A 21,483-nucleotide genomic window follows, 5' to 3' on the forward strand; every position below is an offset into this window, starting at 1 on the left:
AGCCTCGTGGTTTGGTCAAACCCACTCGTGGAATCAAGCAAGGCGATCCCCTCTCGCCATATTTGTTCCTTCTATGTGTCGAAGGCTAGTTCGCAATGCTTCGTAGGATGAAGCGAATCAGTCTTTTAAAGGAGTTGTATCTTGTCAGCATGGAGTGACCATTTCTCATATGCTCTTTGCCGATGACCGCCTACTATTCTATCAAGCCACGGTTCAAGAGTGCCAAGTGTTGCTCAACGTATTATCACAATATGAATCGGCCTTTGAACAAGCCATTAACCAGCAGAAAACGTCATTTTTTTTTTTCAGTCATAACACCAGACAAGACACACGAGACTTAATAAAAAATTTGCTTAGAGCCAGAATCATGACTAATTGTGAGAAGTATTTAGGTTTGCCAATGGTTGGGGGTAGAACTAAGACAACCACCTTCAAGGAAATCGAAGAACGTTTTACTAAGAGAGTATTAGGGTGGAAGAAGAAATTGATCTCCAAGGCTGGCTATGAGATACTTATAAAGTCAGTTGCGCAGTCTATACCGACTTACTCCATGAGCTTATTCAGGCTTCCAAAAGTAATGAGTGACGCCATCAACTCGACCTTGGCCAGATATTGGTGGGGTAAAAAATGCAATGAGAAAAAGATCCATTGGGTAAGCTGGCAGAAGCTGTGTACAGACAAGAATAGAGGTGGTATAGGGTTTCAAGACATCAACGCCTTTAACCTCGCAATGTTGGCCAAGCAAGTGGGGCGACTGATTCATGGCACTCAATCTCTCTTCTATTGAGTGTACAAAGCCCGGTATTTCCCTAGTAGTAAGTTCTTAAAGGCCCCACTAGGCCACAATCCTTCATTCATATGGTGAAGTCTTTTGTCTACTAAGGACATGATCGTTGCTGGTTCGAAATGGAAAATAGGTGATGGTGAGTGTATTGGTGTCACTACGCACAAGTGGTTGTCTCATGACCCTATCTTCAACGGTGAACCCGACCCTGAGTTGAAGGTTAGTGACTTCATAGATGCTGACACAAGATAGTGGGATCGAGGCAAGGTCCATGCAATATTCACGACTAGAACTCAGAATGAGATTCTAGCATTACCCCTCAATGATACACATGCTAGGGACTCCCTTATATGGATGGAGAATAAGTCAAGGACCTTCTCAGTCAAGACCGCTTACCACGTAGCGCTCCGGTTGAAGCAGCAGTAAGTACTGGAGCACTCAAAGGCCCAGACAAACAAGCCAACTTGGAAGAAACTCTGGACACTAAATGTACCCCCAAAAGTCAAAACCTTCGTGTGGAGCGAGACAATTTGGTAAAAGAAAGGTTCATGTTACGGAGGTGTGTGGGTTGTGTCAGCAAAAACCTGAGACGACTGGGCATATCTTGTGGGAGTGTCCCCTTCCCAGGAATGTGTGGGCCTTGGTTAAGGGGAAGATTCAAAAGTGTTCCAATGAGGCTTGTGACTTTTTCTTGTTGTTCGGTTTCATGGTACAGAGCTTAGACCAACGCGATTTGGAACTTTGGGCAACAATGGCATGGGCTATTTGGAATGCTTGAAATAAGGTGTACTTTGAACAAAAACAAACTCATCCAAGGTATATTTTGAATGGTGTAAAGGGTCTGCTGAATGAGTACCAAAAGTTGATGGCTTCTCAGATTTAAGTTTTTATATAGGTGCCTTTTCGTAGCTACGTTGTTGTAACTATAGTCTATGGTCAGATTTAATTTTTTATATAGGTGCCTTTTCCTTAGCTACGTGTGTTGTAGCTTTAGTCTATGGCCAGCTTTTTGTAGCTGGCTTTGGACTTTATAAGTTGTCTACTTTACATGTATTCAGTTTACTGAGTTAAATAAGAATTTCTGACTTGTTATCAAAAAAAGAAAAAGAAAAGAGAAGTTGTGATAGGAAATGTCATTTTCTTTCCTACTAAAAAATTAATGGTTCATGCCAATAACCAAATAGTTACACACTTATACTAATCTTGTTCTAAGGAATTTTTCCCCTAATGTGGGTGTCTAGGATTCTTAGATCACTTGACTAATTCCTTTAGATAGTATAGTCCCTATGTCCCAAATACATTATGTAATTACAGGGATGAATCCCTTGGGGTAACCCAAGATGTTGTTTAGCTAGCTTGGAGACATGAATTCAAGACCTTTATAAACCATGTGTCACTAAAAAAGACATCAAACAATAAAATAGGAAGAACCATAAAACTTAACATTTACATCAAATATGTAGTTATATGCCTTGCTTATTTATTTTGTAAAATTATCAACCTAACTTGAAACTTAGTACATACCATATATGTGCTCTTTGTGGTTGAAAATTTAATACATTTTTCCTTGAGTTGAATTGAAGTAATAATTTCAGAAAACCAGAACTAGATTTGTCCTCATTAGGCTACAAATGACAGTTAATTATTAGCCCCCTTTTTTTTACAGGTAGAATGATTATCTTTTTACATTGACTTTTAACTCACAATGCTATTATTTCTGGAAGCTAACCTAAAACTTCGGTGACTAGCACTACAAGAAATCTGCCCTTTTACCTTGCTTATTTATTTGTAAAGCGTCGCAAAAACCTAAAAAACGTCACCATAGACTAATAACGCCTTGAAATGTATACTTTTTATATATTTATGTGGGCGTTATCTCCTTATTACTATGCTTAATTTGTATAATTAAGCCATGATTTGCATTAGTCCCTATTATTTATCTTTACATAATTTCTTGAATAAGATGCCATTTATTGTGTATAATTTTCTACTTTCAGGAAATCATGTGAGAAAGATGAATTTACAGGAATTTGTGAAAGAATGGAGGCCAAACTAGAATTAAAGTGGAGCTAAAGGACCATGCTTAAATGTCTAAGGAGGTGCAGCTGGAGTGCCTGGATCATCTACCATGATTGGAAGCTTCAAATAAGGAAAGAAATCAAAGAGGCAGAATCTGAAAAGGAAAAATCTAATTTGAGCACTGATCAGTATTTTGGGCGTATCTCTCTCCTCAAAAATCCAATTGACACAAGGCCAGATGGATTGGAACCGTGACTTAAATATATACAATTTTCCAGTTTTGTGTTTTTCAAAATTATCAATTTTTAATGCCTAAATTAACTCACAGGTTACTGCTATAAACCTGGACGGAAATTAAAATAGAAAAAGTTTTATTTTCTTTGAACACTTAGACATTAAGGTTTGGAAGGAAGGCTGTGTAGAACGAATTTTGGCAGAGAAAACCTTGTATTTTCCTTTCTCTAATGGCAGCCTAGACTCTTTGCTAGGCTAGGGGTTATGTTTCTTCTATACAATATGAATATTCAATGTGATTCTTTCTAAGATTTTATCAACAACATATTTGATTGTTCAATTAGATTTCTTTTGATGTATTAGTTCTTCCATGCTTTCAATAAGTTCAATTATGTTTTTCTTATTGTTTAGATGAATTTCTAATAGTTTCAAATAGAAATCAGGTTCTAAATTAGTGAATGGGTTTTTCTGAAAACTTTTCTAACCGCATTATTAATCTAAGTTATGATGCGTTCTTGAATTGTCTCAATTCAACCGAATCATAAGTGTTTAATTGTATAAGAACAACCAATTATGAAATATATAATTTCTTAGATCACAAAGAATTTCATATCGATATATGGAAACACCCTGATGCCCTAGTATTTACATTATTGATTTATATGGAAACACCAATTATTATTATTCTTGTTAACAATCACCAAGCAAAAGTATTTTTCTTCTTTACCCAAAATTTTGTTTAATTATATTGTCTTTAAATCTATCCTGCTCCTTGTGGTTCAACCTCGGTACTTCGAAAATTATATTGCTACGATCTCCTGCACTTGGGAGTGAGCAAGCATAGAAGCAAATGGTCTACAACGACTTTTTTGTGACGTTCAAAAATGTTGCAACAGAGCCATCGCTATAGGTCTATTGCGACGTTTTTAAAAACGTCATTCATAACTCTTTAACGATATTCAAAAACTTTTAGTGACATTTTTGAAAATGTCACTAAATAATAACATTTTTGTTTATAATGTTGGAAAATATATCTAGCGACCTTTTTAAAACTCCGCAAATAATCAAGATGTTTCAAAAACATCACTATAGCATTTGTCCTCTTACTTTTTAGCAACGTTTTAAAACGTCGCTATAGGGTTGATTATTTGTGGCATTTTAAAAACGTCACTAAAATCTAACTTTAGTCAGATTTTTTGTGTAATTGTGAGTTGCTAGGTAGTGTTAACCATTTGCAAGATGAGTGCCAAAAAAGAATAGAAAGGGAGAAGGGATTGGGGGCAATGAGAGAGATGCAACTATAATTTTGTTTTTTGTTTTTTGTTTTTGTTTTTTTTTTTTTTTTTTGTTTTTTTTTTTGTTTTTTTTTTTGTTTTTTTTTTTTTGTTTTTGTTTTTTTTTTTTTTTTTTTTTTTTTTTTTTTTTTTTTTTTTTTTTTTATCACAAGCTTCTATTTGTTTTGTGTTTTTGTTTTTATTTAGAGTGATGATAACATTTTTTTTATCCTAACTTTAAAAAAAAAAAAAAAATTCAATTTCAGATAAATCCTATTTTCAAAATACACGTTTTCAAAATTCTTATTTCACAAGAAATGTGTACGAAAATGTATAATAAGGATTGCGTAGCACATGCTTCTATTCTCCGTTGGTTTTTTATTTTTATTTTTTCACATTTTTTCTCTTTTTATCAAATTTCTATACTTACTAAATAATTAAGTAAATGCTAGGTACAAAAAAAAAAAAAAAAAACCCTCATGTTTTTTGGAATAATTTTAATTCAATAGGATTAAGTGTCTGTTTAGTATTTTGTAGTTTGTGGTAACTTATTTGTTAAATATGAAATAATAAGTATAGTTTTTTGATAGTTTTTATGTAAATGTGTTGTAAAAGATAAATTTTATTTTATTTTTAAAGTTTATGTATTAATTTGATATTACTAAATTATGATTTAGCTTCTCTCTACATTAAAAAAAAAAAAAGGTTCTCTCAAACAAAAATTATGATTTACTTGCTTTCTTTCTTTCTTTTCCTTCTTTTTAAAAAAAAATAATAATAATAATTTTTAATGTGAAGGCTTTAGCTTGCAGTGAGGAGCACCCATGGGCCACGTGGTAGATGATTAGTTAGTTTGGACTAGGCGTAGACCAGCCCAATACTTATATAAGAAATCAAGTAGTGCGTCATTTTAATGGACCAAGAAGTGAGATTGTTTGGTTAAAGAAGAGATTGCAGGGCAAAAAGAAGCGTTTATTCACTCTTTTGGTTTGATGGAAGGGAAGTGGACCATATATATGTTTGGACATTAACATTTTCTTAAATATGATTTAAAAAAAAAAAGTATTTTCTAGAAAATTATCTTATTTTACATTATTTTAACTTTCTTTATTTAATTTAGTATGAGATTGAGTAGTTTTCCACAAAAATAAAGGAAGTTAAGAGCTAGTTTTTTAACTCATTTTAAGGGCACAATCAAACATAGGAAAATGAATTAGTTTTTAAGAAAATACTTTTGAAAAAAATAATTTATTTTTTAGAAAATGTTAATAACGAAACAAACAAAATAGGAGGGAAAGCATGAGGAGGGTCATATTGATTATTTGGAGCTTTGATGTATTTGGTCATTTTAAAAGAAAAACGCTAAAGATATTTTGATATTTTAAATAAATATTAACTAATACTAAATTTTGATCTATATTTAAATTGTTTATGATATAATGTAATCCAATCTATTCATTTAAAAAAAAAAATGAATGAATATGATTTAGAAACTATTACAGAATAATTTTATAAACCCTAAAAACCTCACCTAAAACCGTCCGCTAATAATATTTGTAATAAAAAAAAAAAAAAAAAAACTAAAACTGTTTTTAAAATCCTAACAGATGAAAATTAGCCACTTTACCCATGCAACATACCTTTCACACATATTGAATTATAATAATGTACTCTTTTTCAACCATCAAAATTTGAAGAAACCAATTTTTGTTCTTGTAAATCATCTGGACAAAGCTTATTTTCACAATAAAAAAGAATAAATTAGTTTTTAATGCATAAATATATTTTTATCCAATAAACAAAATAAACTACAAACTTATCCACAATACACAGGCTTTACACGATTTAGTAACAAAATCTATCAAGTTTAGAGGGATCGCCCACATCTGATAATACATCCAAGGGAGAAAGCCAGAAAACAATAATAATCAACCTCCTCAGGAGAAAACAAGCATAATAGGTTAGGACTTAGGATATTTCCTATTCTTCAATTTTTGTTACTACTGTATTATTAATTTTTGTTTGTCTTAACTTGGATAGACTAATTCTAGATTTTCCTATATTTTATGTCGTTGTGTCTTTGGCCTAGAAAATGCTATCCTTTTTCAAAAGGGTAATGGGTTTGCTAATGTCAACAAACTAAGTTGAGGGATTAAATAAATTGGTAAACTATGTATTTGGTATCCATCCTTTACACTAGATTTCAATTTGAGATCTAATATTTCAATTATGTCAATTTAGTCCATACCATTATCTCACTACAAAAAACAAGAGCTATAATGATGTTTTCAAACACCACTATAAGTCTTAAAAACGCCGCTATAGGTCCCTTTGGACTATAGGGGCGCCACAAAACACCACTATTGTTCCGTAACTGTAGAACTAAACCCTAAACGGAAATTTTAACACCACTATTGTACTGTAACTATTGTACTGTAAAATGCCACTATAAGTTCATACCCTATACAGCAATTTTGGATGGAAATTGTGACGTGACAAATGGCAAAAATTAAAAATTATTTTTCATTGATGTAACAATAAACTACTTTTTTATTTTAGGCATTTGCTACTACAACAATTTCCATCTAAAGATAATGGTAGTGACTAAATTGACACAACACTACAATGTTAAAAATCAAATTAACACAATTGAAAATTTAGAGACCAAATTGAAATATGTTATTAATGATAGAGATCAAATACATCATTTACCCTTAAATAAATTAACATAGTCTTTTTAAATAAGTTAAAAAAAAAAGCTTGCACAACAGTTTCATTTTTTCTTTTAAATGAATGCATCCAAGTTTTCTTTGTTTTTGGATAACCATGCACTACGTATGCACAATACTAGTTTCTTTTGTTCATTATTAGTAAATTAATATTATAGATTGAAATTTGGCGTGATTTAATATGATAAAATCTCTTGTAGTTAAATAAATATATGTACTCCAAAAAATTGTGATCAAAGCAATCCCACCTATTTCAAAAAATAATTAAAAAAAAAAAGAATTTTTTGATGTCTTGATCTATAAGAAAAAGTAATTATTATGAAACCGGTACCATAGTTAATCCTAACTTTTATATATACACAAAAATTATACTCCTCTCTCTTGAAGTTTGGGGAAATGATATTCTACCCCAAACTCAAAGGGAAAAATAATTTTCCTTCAATTAACATCCAATTGACCAAACTTTATTAAATTAATCTTTAAAATGTTGTGTATTAACATGCCCTCTGCTTGAGGGCATGTTTTCAAAATTATCTTACTTCATAATTAAATTCATTGTTTTAAAATTTTAATTATTAAAGTGTATTTAAAAATATTATGTTTGAATTTTACTTAGTATTTTTTTTCTTTTTTCAATGGGTTATGGAAAGATTTGCCATTACAAGTGTTTTAGTACTTGATAAATTTTACATTTTTATTCTAAATTTATAAGTTTTTTTTTTTACTAACTATTGTTAAACTTTTGTACAGAAATTTTTATAAAAATTTAGAATAATTCATTACTAATATAAACTTGTCATTGTTGATTATCATGCCTCTCCCCTCCTGTGCAGAATACATAATGAAACAATGTGCAAAAACATGAAACAATGTGGGGCCGAATATATCATCAAACCTACTGCCTATTATATTCAAATATTTGAAACAATGTGCAAAAAACATGAAACAAACCTGTGCAAAATATATAATGAAACAATGTGCAAAAACTTGAAACAATGTGGGGCCGAATACATGATGAGACAATGTGCAAAAACATGAAACAATGTGGGGCCGAATATATCATCAAACCTACTGCCTATTGTATTCAAATATTTGAAACAATGTGCAAAAAACATGAAACAAACCTGCCTACTGGAAGTTTAGGCACTACGTAACGTGAATGAGATGAACCTTGAAAACACGTATGAACTACAGAGAAGTGGGATGGGTCAGAGGCGGCAAAAGCAATAGGGTTTTAGAATAAAAAATATTTTATCTCATATCTTGTACTCTTGTGTTTTACTTTAAATATTAGTGATTTAGAGTTTACTAAATTTACAATTATAGTCTTTATTAGTGCGGGGTGGGGACGGGGCGGGGCGGGTTGGGGATAAAAATACTAAATTCATCCCCACCCTGCCCTGGGGTGCGGGGACAAAATATTGCCCCATTCTCGCCCCACCACCTTTGCGGGGCAGAGAAAACCTGCACGGGGTGGGGTGAGACGGGGCAAAATTGCCATCCTTAACAACGGGGATAACAAAATTGCTTGAATAATCTCCAACCCCCTTACTCATTCCATTTGTTTTGACATTAAAATTTCTAAAATATATCACTGTTCAAAAAGTTTTTTCTTAAAAAATATTTCATTTTCCTATATTTAATAGCAACTTTTATCTAAAAAAAAACACTTTAAAATGAGTTGGAACTCATCTGACTCAGACTCAACAACTGACTCAGACTCTATCAACTATTCGTCGAACTCTTTCTTTCTCTGCACAACCAGTTCTTAGTTTCATCAGTCTGACAATTAAACTTCTCAGGTTAGAGATCGTATTGTTCATCCAATTTGTTTTGCACTTATGATTTATGTGTTGGATTGGACGATGTTAAATCTTTGCTTGTCTTAAGTTTGTTGGATTAATCACTTGGTTTGACCCACTTCATTTTTCATGGTCTAATTGAAAATTGACGTGAAAATTTGACATGCATATATGTATGTATGTGTTAGTGTTTGTGGGTATTTGTGTGTCTGAAAGTATGCATTTTTGTTCATGGGAAGTGCGCTGTACAAAATCAAACTAGTTCACACGTATTATAATGATAGTTTTAAGTTTATAACTAGAGGCCATCCACAACTGTTCAGCCTATGAAATATTGTAGTAATTGATTTGGGAAAGAAATTATAATGCTATTTGTGGTTTATGAGACAATGGAGAAAGGAAAAGAGAATTGGAATTTTGTACATATGGGTTAGAATGTTTGTAGATTTCTATGCTTATACCCTTGTCTTCTGACTTCTTGGTAACCAAATGGGCTTCAAAAGAATGTGAAGCGTGTGATGAATTATATAAAATGCAAATGGCCTGATGTGGTTGTTCTTTGTTTAATACAGGAAAGATGTTTGAGGGGAAGGAGTTGGGAAATGGTCTCGTTGAAGAAGAGAGGGAACTTTCTAAGTCTTCAACTAATAAGGTACTTGGTTATATACTGAGACAGCTTCTCCCTTTTACTTTCTAAGGACTACAATGGAACTTTCTCTATATGTTTGAAAGGTTTAAATCGTGTATACTGTTCTTGAAAAGGTGAGGTGATTTCTGTTTATAGTTGTCAAGCTTTTTAATTAGCTTTTCTGCCTACTTTCTAAACTGCTGCAACATTTAGATGTGTTGTACTCAGCGGTAGAAATTCCTTTCTTGTCTTTCTGCCTTTGGTTGTAAGCTAATGAGTATAGCTTATTCTATATTAGTAATGATGCTAGTTATGTCTATAGAGAGAGAAATCAGCAAACCTTAGGCATTTTTTCTGTCATTTTGATTATTTATTACTTATTTAACTTTATTGTCTGCTATCTATAATTCTGTAAGTTTTCAGAACAAATGAGTATAGAATTACCCCTAGGCATGAGTACTGTTAAGTAAACAACACTGAAATATACAGGTGGTAGCACATACTTTTATTAACTTAACATAAAATTTTAACTACATTACAAGAGGGCAGATAATCAATCCCATCTTTTTTGTTGGCAGAGATATGGTTTATCCCATACTTGGCCGATTGTTGAATGCCTTTTTTTGCATACAATGTTTATATTTACCTTTTCTTTTGATTGGTAAATTACACATGCACCCGATGGGTCTTGAAGTTGAGGTAGAGCTAATTGTCTTTGTATTTACTTTTTGCTGCTCCTCTATCCTTTCATCTTCACCTCTCTTTCTCTCTCTCTCTCTCTTGTTTTGGAGGGGGGGGGGGGGGGGGATGCTATAAATCATCTTCACATCAGTGGAAATAACTACATCAACCCTGAAATTTAGGCTTTTAAATATGTGAGTAGCAAGTCATGGCTAAATCAAGTGCTTGGGCATCTACTCCATTGAATGAAGGGATGGGCCATTATAAATAGTAGAAGTAGATACAAGTACAAAAGTGTATTTTACTTGGATTTTGCTGTGCAGATTACCATCTCTATCCTTAGTCAGCTTCATAGGGTTCTGGTTTTTCATATGCAATTTTATCCAGAAAAGTTCAGCATTTTAGACATCAAAGATGTTTGTTGTCTCTGAAAGAGTTGCAAAGGTTCTCTTTAAATCTGTTTAAACCATACTATGGAGGTTTTATTTATTTAGAAATCTTTCATAAATCACCTTGCAATGGTTTTTTTTATAAGAATTATAGTCTCCAAGTTGCTAATCCTTCTGGGGGATCATAGGTCTGTTCCAATTAATTCAGCTGCAAAATCCAACTGCTATGGGTTATGTTCTAGAATGGTCTCGGGCTTGGGGACTCATGACTAGTGATTCTCTCCCTTGTTTCATTAGCTCTCTTTCTCTTTGTAAGTAATCTGTGGATTGGTTTTCTTTTTTGCTTTTTCTTTGTTTCCTTCTTGTATCTTCTGGGTTTGCTCTATGTTTTTCTTGCATAGAGTAGCCATTCGTATATATAACATTCTTACTTATCAAAAAAAAAAAAAAAAAATGTTCTAGAGACGTATGTAAAGACATTGTTGCAACAAGTAATGCGTTTATGGATGTAATTGGCATGATAGGTGGGCTTTGCCATCAAGTTATCATTTTCTAAGTTGATCTCTGAAATCTTTTTAGCATAATCGTTGATGCAGTAGATGACACCACAGTTTTGAAATCCAGAGCATTCAAAGAACTGGAAAAGGTAGAGGTTGGGTTTCAACCGAGGTCAAACCATGACAAAATAAAAATTATTAATTCAATTACATAAAATAAATATAATAGTTTGTGACATAAAGACACATTCGAGTTCCCACGGGTGCATTTTATCAAATTTTTTCCAAAACACACTCCCCTAAACTGGTAGAAAAAACCAGCTTGGCCTCCGGTTTCTGGTGAACCCAGTTGAACTAGCTGGTCCAGTTATGAAAACTATGGATGACACAACTACTTTTAAGATTACAAAAAGTAGTCAAGTATTCTTTTTCAATATTTTGTGATACGACTCTAATTGACAATTGTTTTGAGCTCGATGTTTCAAACCCTTTATTGCTTGTCTAATATTTTTTTCTTTTGTTTGTCTAAGGTTGACCCTGGTAAACCTGCATTACTGACCTGGCAGCGAAAGTTAAACAGTGAGGGAAGTGCCCTTTCTGAGTTCACTCTAAGTTTGAAAGAGAGAGTTCAGATGGTATGCTCACAGATTTAGATTTAATACCTTTTCTCTTTGGACCCTTAAAATCCTTTGCTTCTCTTATTTTATATAATCAAGCATATAAATGTGTTAATTGCTTTTTTGAAAGGCCTAAGGACATATACACACAAACACATACATGCAGATCTACATACATACAATACACATGCACACATATCTGTTGTGTATGTATGTGCTTATGGTTTCCTTCACAGATATTTTTAACTTGCTTATATTTCTGCATCCTTACCATGGTCTTGCTGATGCATCAGAATCACATGACAAATTCACGAACATTAGGACCTTAGCCCCTTTATTATGGTTTCATGGGTGCCAACTATATTGTTTGTTATATTTGGTAGGCTCCAATATTATTTCGGATGTGGCACCATGTCCGAGAAGAGGCTGCTAAAGGAAATGTAACTTTCTTTCTTTTTACCTATCCAGCTTGTATTCGTGCATTGGTTATGGTAAGGGATCCTTGAGCATCTTTCTGTTCTCTTTGCAGGGGGTTGCTATCAATCTATTTGCTAAACGCCTTGTAACTTCTTGTCATGGCATTCCCTTAGGTGGTATAGGGTATGTGTTCAATCTTAATCACTCATGATAGATGTTTATTACTATATAATGTAACAAAAAAGCCATACATATTATACATTCTTTAATACATATACTAGACATTTGTGTTTCTAGTAGAAGATATTTATTATTGAACATTATATAACTTTATGTGAAGAAAATGCCAATGAGCTCTAGCTCAAATGGCACCTTCTCCCCTTGTAAAAGTAAGTTTGAGGGTGAGGTTATGGGTTTAAGAGCCACCAGGTGCATTTGTAGTTGACCAATTAAAAAGAAGTTTATGTGAAAAAAATGTGAAGCTGAGAATATTTCCTCACATTGTTTGGCATTATCTTTACTAATTATAACCAGCTGAAAACTTTCGGATCTTACCCAAATTATTGTATATTGCTTCTTTTTAGTGAGTTTTAGAACATAATCATCTCTTGTAAAAATATAATGTTCAGCTCAGGCAGCATAGGAAGGAGTTACAGAGGTGAGTTTCAGCGCTGGCAACTATTCCCTAGAAAATGTGAAGAGAAACCAGTTTTAGCAAATCAATTTTCGGTAAGTTCAATGAATATATTGTTGAAGTTTTTTATCATTGATATGTTGAAGGAGATATTATAAATATTACTTTATCTAGGGCTATGTTTTTTCGAGTGTTAGAGACCTTGTGTAGCTGTCAAATTGCAATGCCGTATCTGTCTTCCCAATTTAACTAAAGAGGTGATATGTTGAGGCATTCCTTGGCCCTATCTGGTCCATTTATCCTAAAACAGCTATTATCATAATGCTTTTGAGGACAGATTCAACTGTTTTAATCTGTTTTTGAACTTTTAAGAAATAGGTTTAAAGTTTTACTTTGTTCAAAGTAGAGTGATTTATGCAGCAATGAGAAAGAGTAAGTTCATTTAAGTTGAGGAAACAAAAAGAGAGAGGAAAACAAAAAATAACATTACTAGAAGTAGTAAAATAGGACACGTAAATTACGGAAGTAACAAAGAGTATGACACCGGATAGAATAGAATGGCAGTAAAGAGTTCTTGTGGTCAATTTTTACTAGTTTGTTGAGGGTCCATAGGACCATAGGTGATACCAAAATTTTGGAACCAAGGCTTGATTGTTGTCGAAACAAAGAAATTAAAGGAGACTTTTAACACATCTTTTTTTTATGGATCTTTGGTTTGGAATTTAGTTCTGATATTATCTTTAAATAAAATGCACGTGGCTGATTTGGTCCTAGTTTACACGTTTTACAAAGAAATATGAAGGATGATGTCATCCATGGCTATGAGAAATTTATACAATATACAGGATATGTGACCCTAGATGGTGGGAAATGGTCAAAGACTTTCAATGGTTGATCAGAAAATGTTGGGATGTGTCTTTGATGAAAAGCTCATTGAAGCACTTAATGTTACTTAGATCAATTTTTGTTTCTATTTTCTATAGTTGATATTACAGTTGATCTTTCATTGGATGGAAATAAAATGAAGAACGGAACATCTGTTATCATTAGTATCTTTCATTGGTTATTATCAAGTTTCTGCAAAATTTGGAATACAAATACCTGTGCAGGTTTTTGTTAAGCGCTCAAGTGGTGAAAAATATTCAACAGTGTTGTGCCCAGGGAGCCCAGAGGTGCTTAAGTAAGCAATTATTAGCTGCACTGTTAATTTGAATGCTTCAGAAATTCTTGAGAGCTTCATTTCATTTGTGCTTGAACTTACTGAATACTATGTCTTCCACAGAGAAACTGATGTTTCAGGGATTGGATCTTGGGACTGGAATCTGAATGGAGGCAACTCTACGTATCATGCTTTATTCCCAAGGTCATGGACTGTATATGAGGGTAATCGTTTAGTGGTATACTTCTCAGTCTACAATGATCTTTATGATGGATAATTTGTCTCATGCATTGGTCACCCGGTTCTTTTTAAATCCAGGAGAACCTGATCCGGAACTTAAAATGGTTTGTCGTCAAATTTCACCTGTTATCCCCCATAATTACAAGGAGAGCAGCTTCCCTGTATCAGTTTTTACTTTCACGGTAGGAAAGGATCTATTAGATACATGGTTTTCTATATCAGATATATAGTTAGCCTCAGTATTGAGTTGTGGTTTTAATTTTCTTCAGCTGTACAATTCTGGAAAGACTGCTGCAGATGTTACCTTGCTTTTCACATGGGCAGTATGTCTCCTTTTCATGTGTTCATCACTTTCAAATTTATGTCCTTTGGTTCCATACATATGTTAGTTGTATTTCTTTAAAGCTTTTTCCTTCTTGGAGTTACCAAGTATATTTTATGTAGATTCCTGAAAAGAATCTGATGTGCCAGAAGTCATTAAAACTAATGCAAAATCTTCTTGTCAATGCCATTTTAGAATTCTGTTGGGGGGCTTTCTGAATTTTCTGGTCAGCACTTCAATTCAAAAATAATGTAAGAAACTTGTCATTTGCTTGACTTCTTCTTTATATATCTTACCTTTTCTTTTATTGATTTTTGAAATTATAATTAGATACATATGCGTCCTTGTGTTTGTTTGTGAAGGATTAGATATTTGTGCCAGCATACGTGTGTGTGAAGATTGCTTATCTATTTTATAGCATGCCAATTGTTTATGCTAACCCATAAGATTATTTATTCTGCTAGGATGAAGGATGGTGTGCATGGTGTACTTCTACATCACAAGTACGCTCTTTTCAAATCTTCCCTTTGTTTGATCAGTTCAATCATTATATGGTATATGTTCTAATACTCTCCGTGCAATACCCCTCACATGCCACTACAGGACTGCAAATGAACGCCCACCTGTGACTTTTGCAATTGCAGCAGAGGAGACTGATGGTGTTCATGTCTCTAAGTGCCCTTACTTTGTGATATCCGGTAACTCTCAGGGTATCACTGCAAAAGACATGTGGCAGGAAATCAAGGAGGTTGGTAAACTTCCCACATTTTACATGCACATTCCATTAGAAAGGTTCTGGTGGGCGTAGTCAGTTGTCTGTAGGTTTTACTGGCGTGAGACAAGTCTATAGGGCTCTTCTTTAGAAAGTTTCCCTTCCTTACCAAAATAAAAAATAAAATAAAATAAAAGACATCTCATCAGTTTCCTACATTTGCACATTCGTGCCAGGCTTTTAAGTTTTAATCCTACTATGTATTCACAACTCACGAAGGATTTTGGTTTCAGCAGATTGTAACCTGATTAATTAATATTGCCTGGCTTTTTCTTGGTGACAGATTGGCTGTCTTATCTCTTTTTTATTTACCTGAACCAATCATCTTCTTTTCACCTTTTTATCTATGATTATCATGAGCTTGAAGAAGAATAACATATCTTGATGATTTTGGTTGAAAAAAAGTGTGGGAATCAAGTGGGATTTGACTTTCTTTGAGGTAGCCAGCCTCCAAAGAAGAGGAAAGGGGATTAAGTAGAGAGCCTAGAGGGGAAATAGAGGAATTTGTATCAATGTTCAATATAAGACTGATTACATAGCTCCTAGTATTTATACTAGGGATCTTACACTGCAAGTATCAAGAAAAAAGCTCAAGATTGTCCTTTTAACCAACTATTGAACAACTACTTTGTAACTATTTAACTATCTTGGCTTTTGTCTTGCTCTTTGGTCATATCCACATGTGTCCTTAATTGGGTTGGACTAGACTTGTTGCACTTGGTTTAGCTAAATTACAATTTCAGTCAAATCTGACAATTGGGTTTGTAGATCAGAAACTATAAGATTTGGCATTATGCCTTAAGAATATGAAACTTTTACTGTCTAAGTGAGATTTGATAAATAACATTGATCTCAAAATCTGAAGTTGCGTATAGATGAAATAATCATTTAACAACTATTTTAAAAAGAATTTTCTTTGTGTTTTCACCTTTGGTAGTTTTGCCTCTCCCGTCCCACTGTCAGAGGGACATTTTCAGTCTTAAGGTTTGTTTTTTGTTTTCTTTTGTTGTTGTTGTTTTTGGTGGGGAGGGTGTTCGGTACATGATGATGTTTATATTTTGATGCTGGGAGCACAACCAAAATTATTTTTTATTTAAATTTTGTTTGAAATCTCAGATTTAATTTTTTTGAATTTTGAATTTCATACTTTTCTAGAGTTTTACTATTGAATTTTGAATTTAATGTTGTTCATGATTTTATGGAATGTAACTGAGGCTTGATGTACTTCTTGATGCCTAGTAAAGAGAGGCTCCAAGAATGGCTTGAAGCATTGAAATTTGAAATAAATTTTTTTTTTTTCATTTGAGAAGTTTTTCTAAGTTTGGTGGTGATTGCAAGCAACATGGGTGCTGAAGTTAGGCAGATTCTAGGTAGTGAATAGTACAATTTGTCTTTTCTTTTTTTCTTTTCCCTTTATCTCTATTTTTCAACCTAGCCATCCGGCATCAAATTTCCTCAAAGGAATCTGACCTATCTTTATTTCTCTTCTGTTATGCATAAAAAGAAATAGATTCATCTTCATTTCTCACATAACTTGATATGTGTATTTCTTTTCTAACAGTATGGTTCCTTTGACCGCCTTAGTTCCATGGAAACGTCAGTGCCTTCAGAACCAGGATCATCTATTGGGGCAGCCATTGCTGCTTCTCTTACAATTCCTTCGAATGCAGTACGTTCTGTAACATTTTCATTGGCATGGGACTGCCCTGAAGTAAACTTTTCGAGTGGAAAAACTTATTACAGGTAGCTAGCCAAAATTTTGTTTGAGAAATATCACATTTCAAAAAGTTATCTATTTGTTGAAAATTTTTATCAACAGGCGTTACACTAAATTCTATGGTACCCGTGGGGATGCTGCTGCAAAGATTGCACATTATGCTATTCTTGGTAATGTTCCAGTGTGTGTGTTGTACATTGATGATTTGTTTCAACTCTAGGATTTTAAAGTTTTACTCCATGTTTGAAAGCAAGAATATAAACTATAGTTCAACTCATATGTAATAAAGTTGGCCATAATGCCCATACGTTCATAAGATTTTTGATTGATAGGGAGTGCTAAGACACAAAATAAATTGTTTTTATTGTGAAGAAATTGTTACTTCAATGCCCTTATTTTTGTTTTATTCTTTCTGAATATAGAGAATGGCCATTGGGAGTCCCAGATAGATGCATGGCAAAGACCTATTCTTGAAGACAAGAGGTTTCCTGAATGGTGAGTTTTGACGTGTTATTTGTTGTGCATGTATAGTCAGGTTCTAACTTATTCTGATGGTTTTCTACAGGTACCCTATAACTCTCTTCAATGAGCTCTATTATCTTAATTCAGGGGGGACAATTTGGACAGGTATTGTGGAGCTTGTCTTTATGTTTTAGGACAGCATTGTGTGCACATCCTGTTTGCATGAGGTTTACTCTATTCTATTAAAGCTTAGCCAACACCAAAGTTTTGGGACTAAGACTTGGGTGGTGTTGTATCAATAACGTTTTTGTGATTGTTGACTCAAGTAAGTAACCACAAGTTAGTTTTTATTTTTGCAGATGGATCACCGCCGGTTCATAATTTAGCAAGCATTGTACAAAAGAAGTTTTCCCTTGATAATTCCAGGCCAGGTTTGAAAGACATAATTGATGTACCCCATCAAAATGATACCGCTAGTGATATTCTTGAAAGGATGACTTCAGTACTTGATCAAATCCACACCACAACTTCATCAAACTCTGCATTTGGGCCAAATCTTCTTCAGAAAGGAGAAGAAAACATTGGGCAATTCCTTTATCTTGAAGGTATTGAATATCACATGTGGAACACTTACGATGTCCATTTCTACTCATCTTTTGCATTAGTCATGCTTTTTCCAAAACTTGAACTTAGCATCCAAAGAGACTTTGCAGCGGCAGTAATGATGCATGATCCCAGTAGGATGAAAATTTTATGTGATGGAGAGTGGGTTGGTAGAAAGGTGCTTGGAGCTGTTCCTCATGATATTGGAATGAATGACCCATGGTTTGAAGTAAATGCTTATAGCCTTTATAACACTGACAGGTGGAAAGACTTGAATTCAAAATTTGTCCTTCAAGTTTATAGGGATGTGGTTGCCACAGGTGATAAGAATTTTGCACAAGCTGTTTGGCCCTCTGTTTATGTTGCAATGGCTTATATGGAACAATTTGACAAGGATGGAGATGGGATGATTGAGAACGAAGGCTTCCCTGATCAAACTTATGATACATGGTCTGTCTCTGGTGTGAGTGCATACAGTGGAGGGTTGTGGGTGGCAGCCTTGCAGGCTACATCTGCCATGGCACGTGAAGTAGGTGATAAGGCATCTGAGGATTACTTTTGGTTTAAGTTTCAGAAAGCAAAAGCCGCGTATGATAAATTATGGAATGGTTCTTACTTCAATTATGACAGCAGTGGCAGAAGTTCAAGTTCATCCGTTCAAGCTGATCAATTAGCTGGACAATGGTATGTTGTGATTGTAGCAATTTTCTAGATATTTTTTTTCATATCATATTCTTCAAGAACATTAAGAATGGTTCTTTCAATTTATGCTTGCTTATGCGTGTGCGTGTACGTGTGCGTGTGTGTGCATGCGCATGCATTGTGCTTGCTTATCCAATTTTTGCTTTTAAAATCAGGATAAAATCCTTTGAATTTTCTTATCCAAGGCCAGGGAAATATCTTTAGCATGTGTACCAAATGGTTTTTAGTATACATTATGCTTACAATAGTCTCCATGTGGGACAATTTCTGGATTTATCTTGAGCCTATGTTATATTTTTTATAGAAATACATATACAGGTGCATAACTCCACCTATGTCGGTGCTTTGTGTCATATATTTTGTTCATTGCCAGTCCTAAGCCCAGAAAAGGAGGGGGGTGGTTGTAGGCTGACAGCTAGCATAAAATTTAGTCACCTTATTATGAATAGAACCCTTACAGACACAAGTTGGGGTATCCTCTACTAGCAGCCAACTCCAAAATTTTGGGACTGTGGATTTATTGTTGTATTTTGTAAAAACTAATTTTTGTATTTTTTTAAAAAAAAGTTGGAGAACTAAAGTGTCCATACTCTTGATCTTAAAATGGTCTTTTTTTTTTTAATTTTATTTTAGATTTTTTTTTTCTGTACCGTGTCATGCACGGTTATTTTATTTCTTTCAGTAACAATGGTGGTGGATTAGAAGTTTCTTCGTATTAACTCTGTAGGTATGCTAGAGCATGCGGTCTTTTACCAATTGTTGACGAAGACAAGGCCAAAAGTGCACTAGAAAAGGTCTTTAATTACAATGTCTTAAAGTGGAAGAATGGAAGGTGGGGAGCTGTCAATGGGATGTTACCTGATGGGAATGTTGACATGTCATCCATGCAATCAAGAGAAATATGGTCTGGAGTCACATATGCTGTTGCTGCAGCAATGATCCATGAAGATATGATTGATATGGCATTTCAGACTGCATTTGGAGTCTACGAAGCTGCATGGTCTAAAGAAGGACTTGGGTGAGTTAGCTCTCTGTTTGCCTTTTCTTCTAGAATTAGTTTGTTTTATTAACTCAAGCAGCTCAAGATTAATAACCAAAAGCTATTATGACTGTTTGTCGCATCAAACAGAAGTGAACTTTGCTCATTTCGTTTTCCTTGTTTTTGATAAGGATGCTTGGTTAATCCTATATTCCTATTACTCCCCCCACCCCCCCCCCCCCCCCTCCTTGCAATATATATATATAATTGTCAATCTTGTACAAATTTTCGTGCAAATCTATATCATTAACTGTTGGTAGATTCAATAGTTTGCCTAAATCAAATTGATATTTTCTTTGACTTTGCGGCCTGATAAAATCATATCACTTATGCAACTTTATATAACTATATCTTTATTTACAAGAGCCAAAAGCGTGAGGGCATTTTCATCAAAAAAGAAAGGATGTGGATTTAGCCTGCTATTTGCTTATTTTCTTGATAATATTTCCTTTGGCTTAGAGTTTCATTTTGAACCATTCGTAGTAATAATTTTAATCCCATTATTCAAAACTATAGCCCATATGAACTTTTTTACATAAATCGTGCTCTGTGCTGTCACCTTGAGGTCAGGACATCTTATCTGGCAAGAAATAGGCAAAAGTATAGAAGTTAAAAAGTGAGAGGAAAGAAGAAAAGAAAACCTAAATGGTTGCTTGCAATTCACATCTTTGTTTATTAGTACCATATATATATATATATATATATTTTTTAAAGATGTAGGGCACTTGCTCAAACCATTTGATCTTTTCTTGATTCTGAAATACAACACAAAACTGGATATTCATGATGTCATTCAAGACACTTTTTGCCCAGTTTATTCTTGGAAGAATTTTTTAGTTAAACTGTTGGTTAATTCATTTAGGTGATACCTAAATTTCCTTCTTATAGATTATTAACAAGTTACCATTTTGTGCACAGTTATTCTTTTCAAACTCCGGAAGCTTGGAACAACAAGGACCAATACAGATCTATATGTTACATGCGCCCTTTGGCCATATGGGCCATGCAGTGGGCACTAACGAGACCAAACCTTCTTGACGCAGAGGTGAGACAAGAAGTGAAGGAAGATTCTATGTTTGTGCACCGTTGTGGGTTCTCAAAAGTTGCTTGCCTTTTAAAGTTGCCTGAAGAGGGAAAGTCTAGAAGTCTTTTACAGGCTTTATATGAGTTCGCCTTGACTAAGGTTGGGATTTAAGTCAGGTTTCCACAACTATCCAGAGGCCTGTAAATCAGTCCATTTGATTGTTGTATATACTATATAGCACCTTGAATCTAAGTTGAGACAGCTATTTGATGTACTAGCAATGGGCCCACGCATATGTGTAGATAATTCTGTAAGCTGCTATGTGAGAAGATTATATAAAATATATATTCAAAATATTTTAAGTAATAACATGAAGTAGTGTTGTGATAATATGATGAGATTTATTTTAAATTAATGATGTAATACAAAATTAAGGGGGATGGAGAATTTGTATAGAGTAAATGTCATATTAATTAGAAATTAGTTATTATGTGGTGTAACTAATAATTAAGTTGATTGTTTTTTTAATCATAGTTTTTGTTTCTTCAATGCATTGGAGTTAGTATTATTATTATTATTATTTTTTTTTTTTGTAATATCATTGTTAATTTTTTTGTATGATGTCACGTTTATGTTATTGAAGAATGATAGTGATATGTTAAACACTTAGTGAAAATAGTAATATTCTGTTAAAAGAATTTTATTTATAATCCACAATATGTAAAGAGTGGTGAGGTG

General features: G+C 33.6%; 1 protein-coding gene across 12 annotated transcripts in view; it reads left to right on the forward strand.

The window, feature by feature from the left end:
- LOC126716049 (uncharacterized) overlaps positions 1-21,483 on the forward strand; it is a 120,077-nt gene that overhangs the window by 68,901 nt on the left and 29,693 nt on the right. The window contains exons 1-20 of one of the 12 annotated variants that reach the window (XM_050416979.1): positions 8,690-8,842; positions 9,415-9,494; positions 11,568-11,672; positions 12,038-12,094; positions 12,184-12,254; positions 12,701-12,800; positions 13,815-13,885; positions 13,988-14,088; positions 14,183-14,286; positions 14,374-14,427; positions 14,622-14,677; positions 14,891-14,929; positions 15,030-15,174; positions 16,760-16,941; positions 17,018-17,085; positions 17,338-17,410; positions 17,481-17,542; positions 17,737-18,664; positions 19,410-19,700; positions 20,640-21,135. In XM_050416979.1, the coding sequence (XP_050272936.1) occupies positions 9,420-9,494; positions 11,568-11,672; positions 12,038-12,094; positions 12,184-12,254; positions 12,701-12,800; positions 13,815-13,885; positions 13,988-14,088; positions 14,183-14,286; positions 14,374-14,427; positions 14,622-14,677; positions 14,891-14,929; positions 15,030-15,174; positions 16,760-16,941; positions 17,018-17,085; positions 17,338-17,410; positions 17,481-17,542; positions 17,737-18,664; positions 19,410-19,700; positions 20,640-20,916 (2,859 nt within the window). In that variant the 5' untranslated portion in view covers positions 8,690-8,842; positions 9,415-9,419 and the 3' untranslated portion in view covers positions 20,917-21,135. Of the gene's footprint in view, positions 1-8,689; positions 8,843-9,414; positions 9,495-10,728; positions 10,852-11,567; positions 11,673-12,037; positions 12,095-12,183; positions 12,255-12,700; positions 12,801-13,814; positions 13,886-13,987; positions 14,103-14,182; positions 14,287-14,373; positions 14,489-14,621; positions 14,678-14,890; positions 14,930-15,029; positions 15,175-16,759; positions 16,942-17,017; positions 17,086-17,337; positions 17,411-17,480; positions 17,543-17,736; positions 18,665-19,409; positions 19,705-20,639; positions 21,136-21,483 lie in introns of those variants that run through there. The other 11 variants (XM_050416967.1, XM_050416966.1, XM_050416959.1 and 8 more) reach the window with 11 other exon arrangements.

The sequence above is a fragment of the Quercus robur genome, chromosome 2, assembly GCF_932294415.1.
Source record: "Quercus robur chromosome 2, dhQueRobu3.1, whole genome shotgun sequence".
Lineage (NCBI taxonomy): Eukaryota > Viridiplantae > Streptophyta > Magnoliopsida > Fagales > Fagaceae > Quercus > Quercus robur.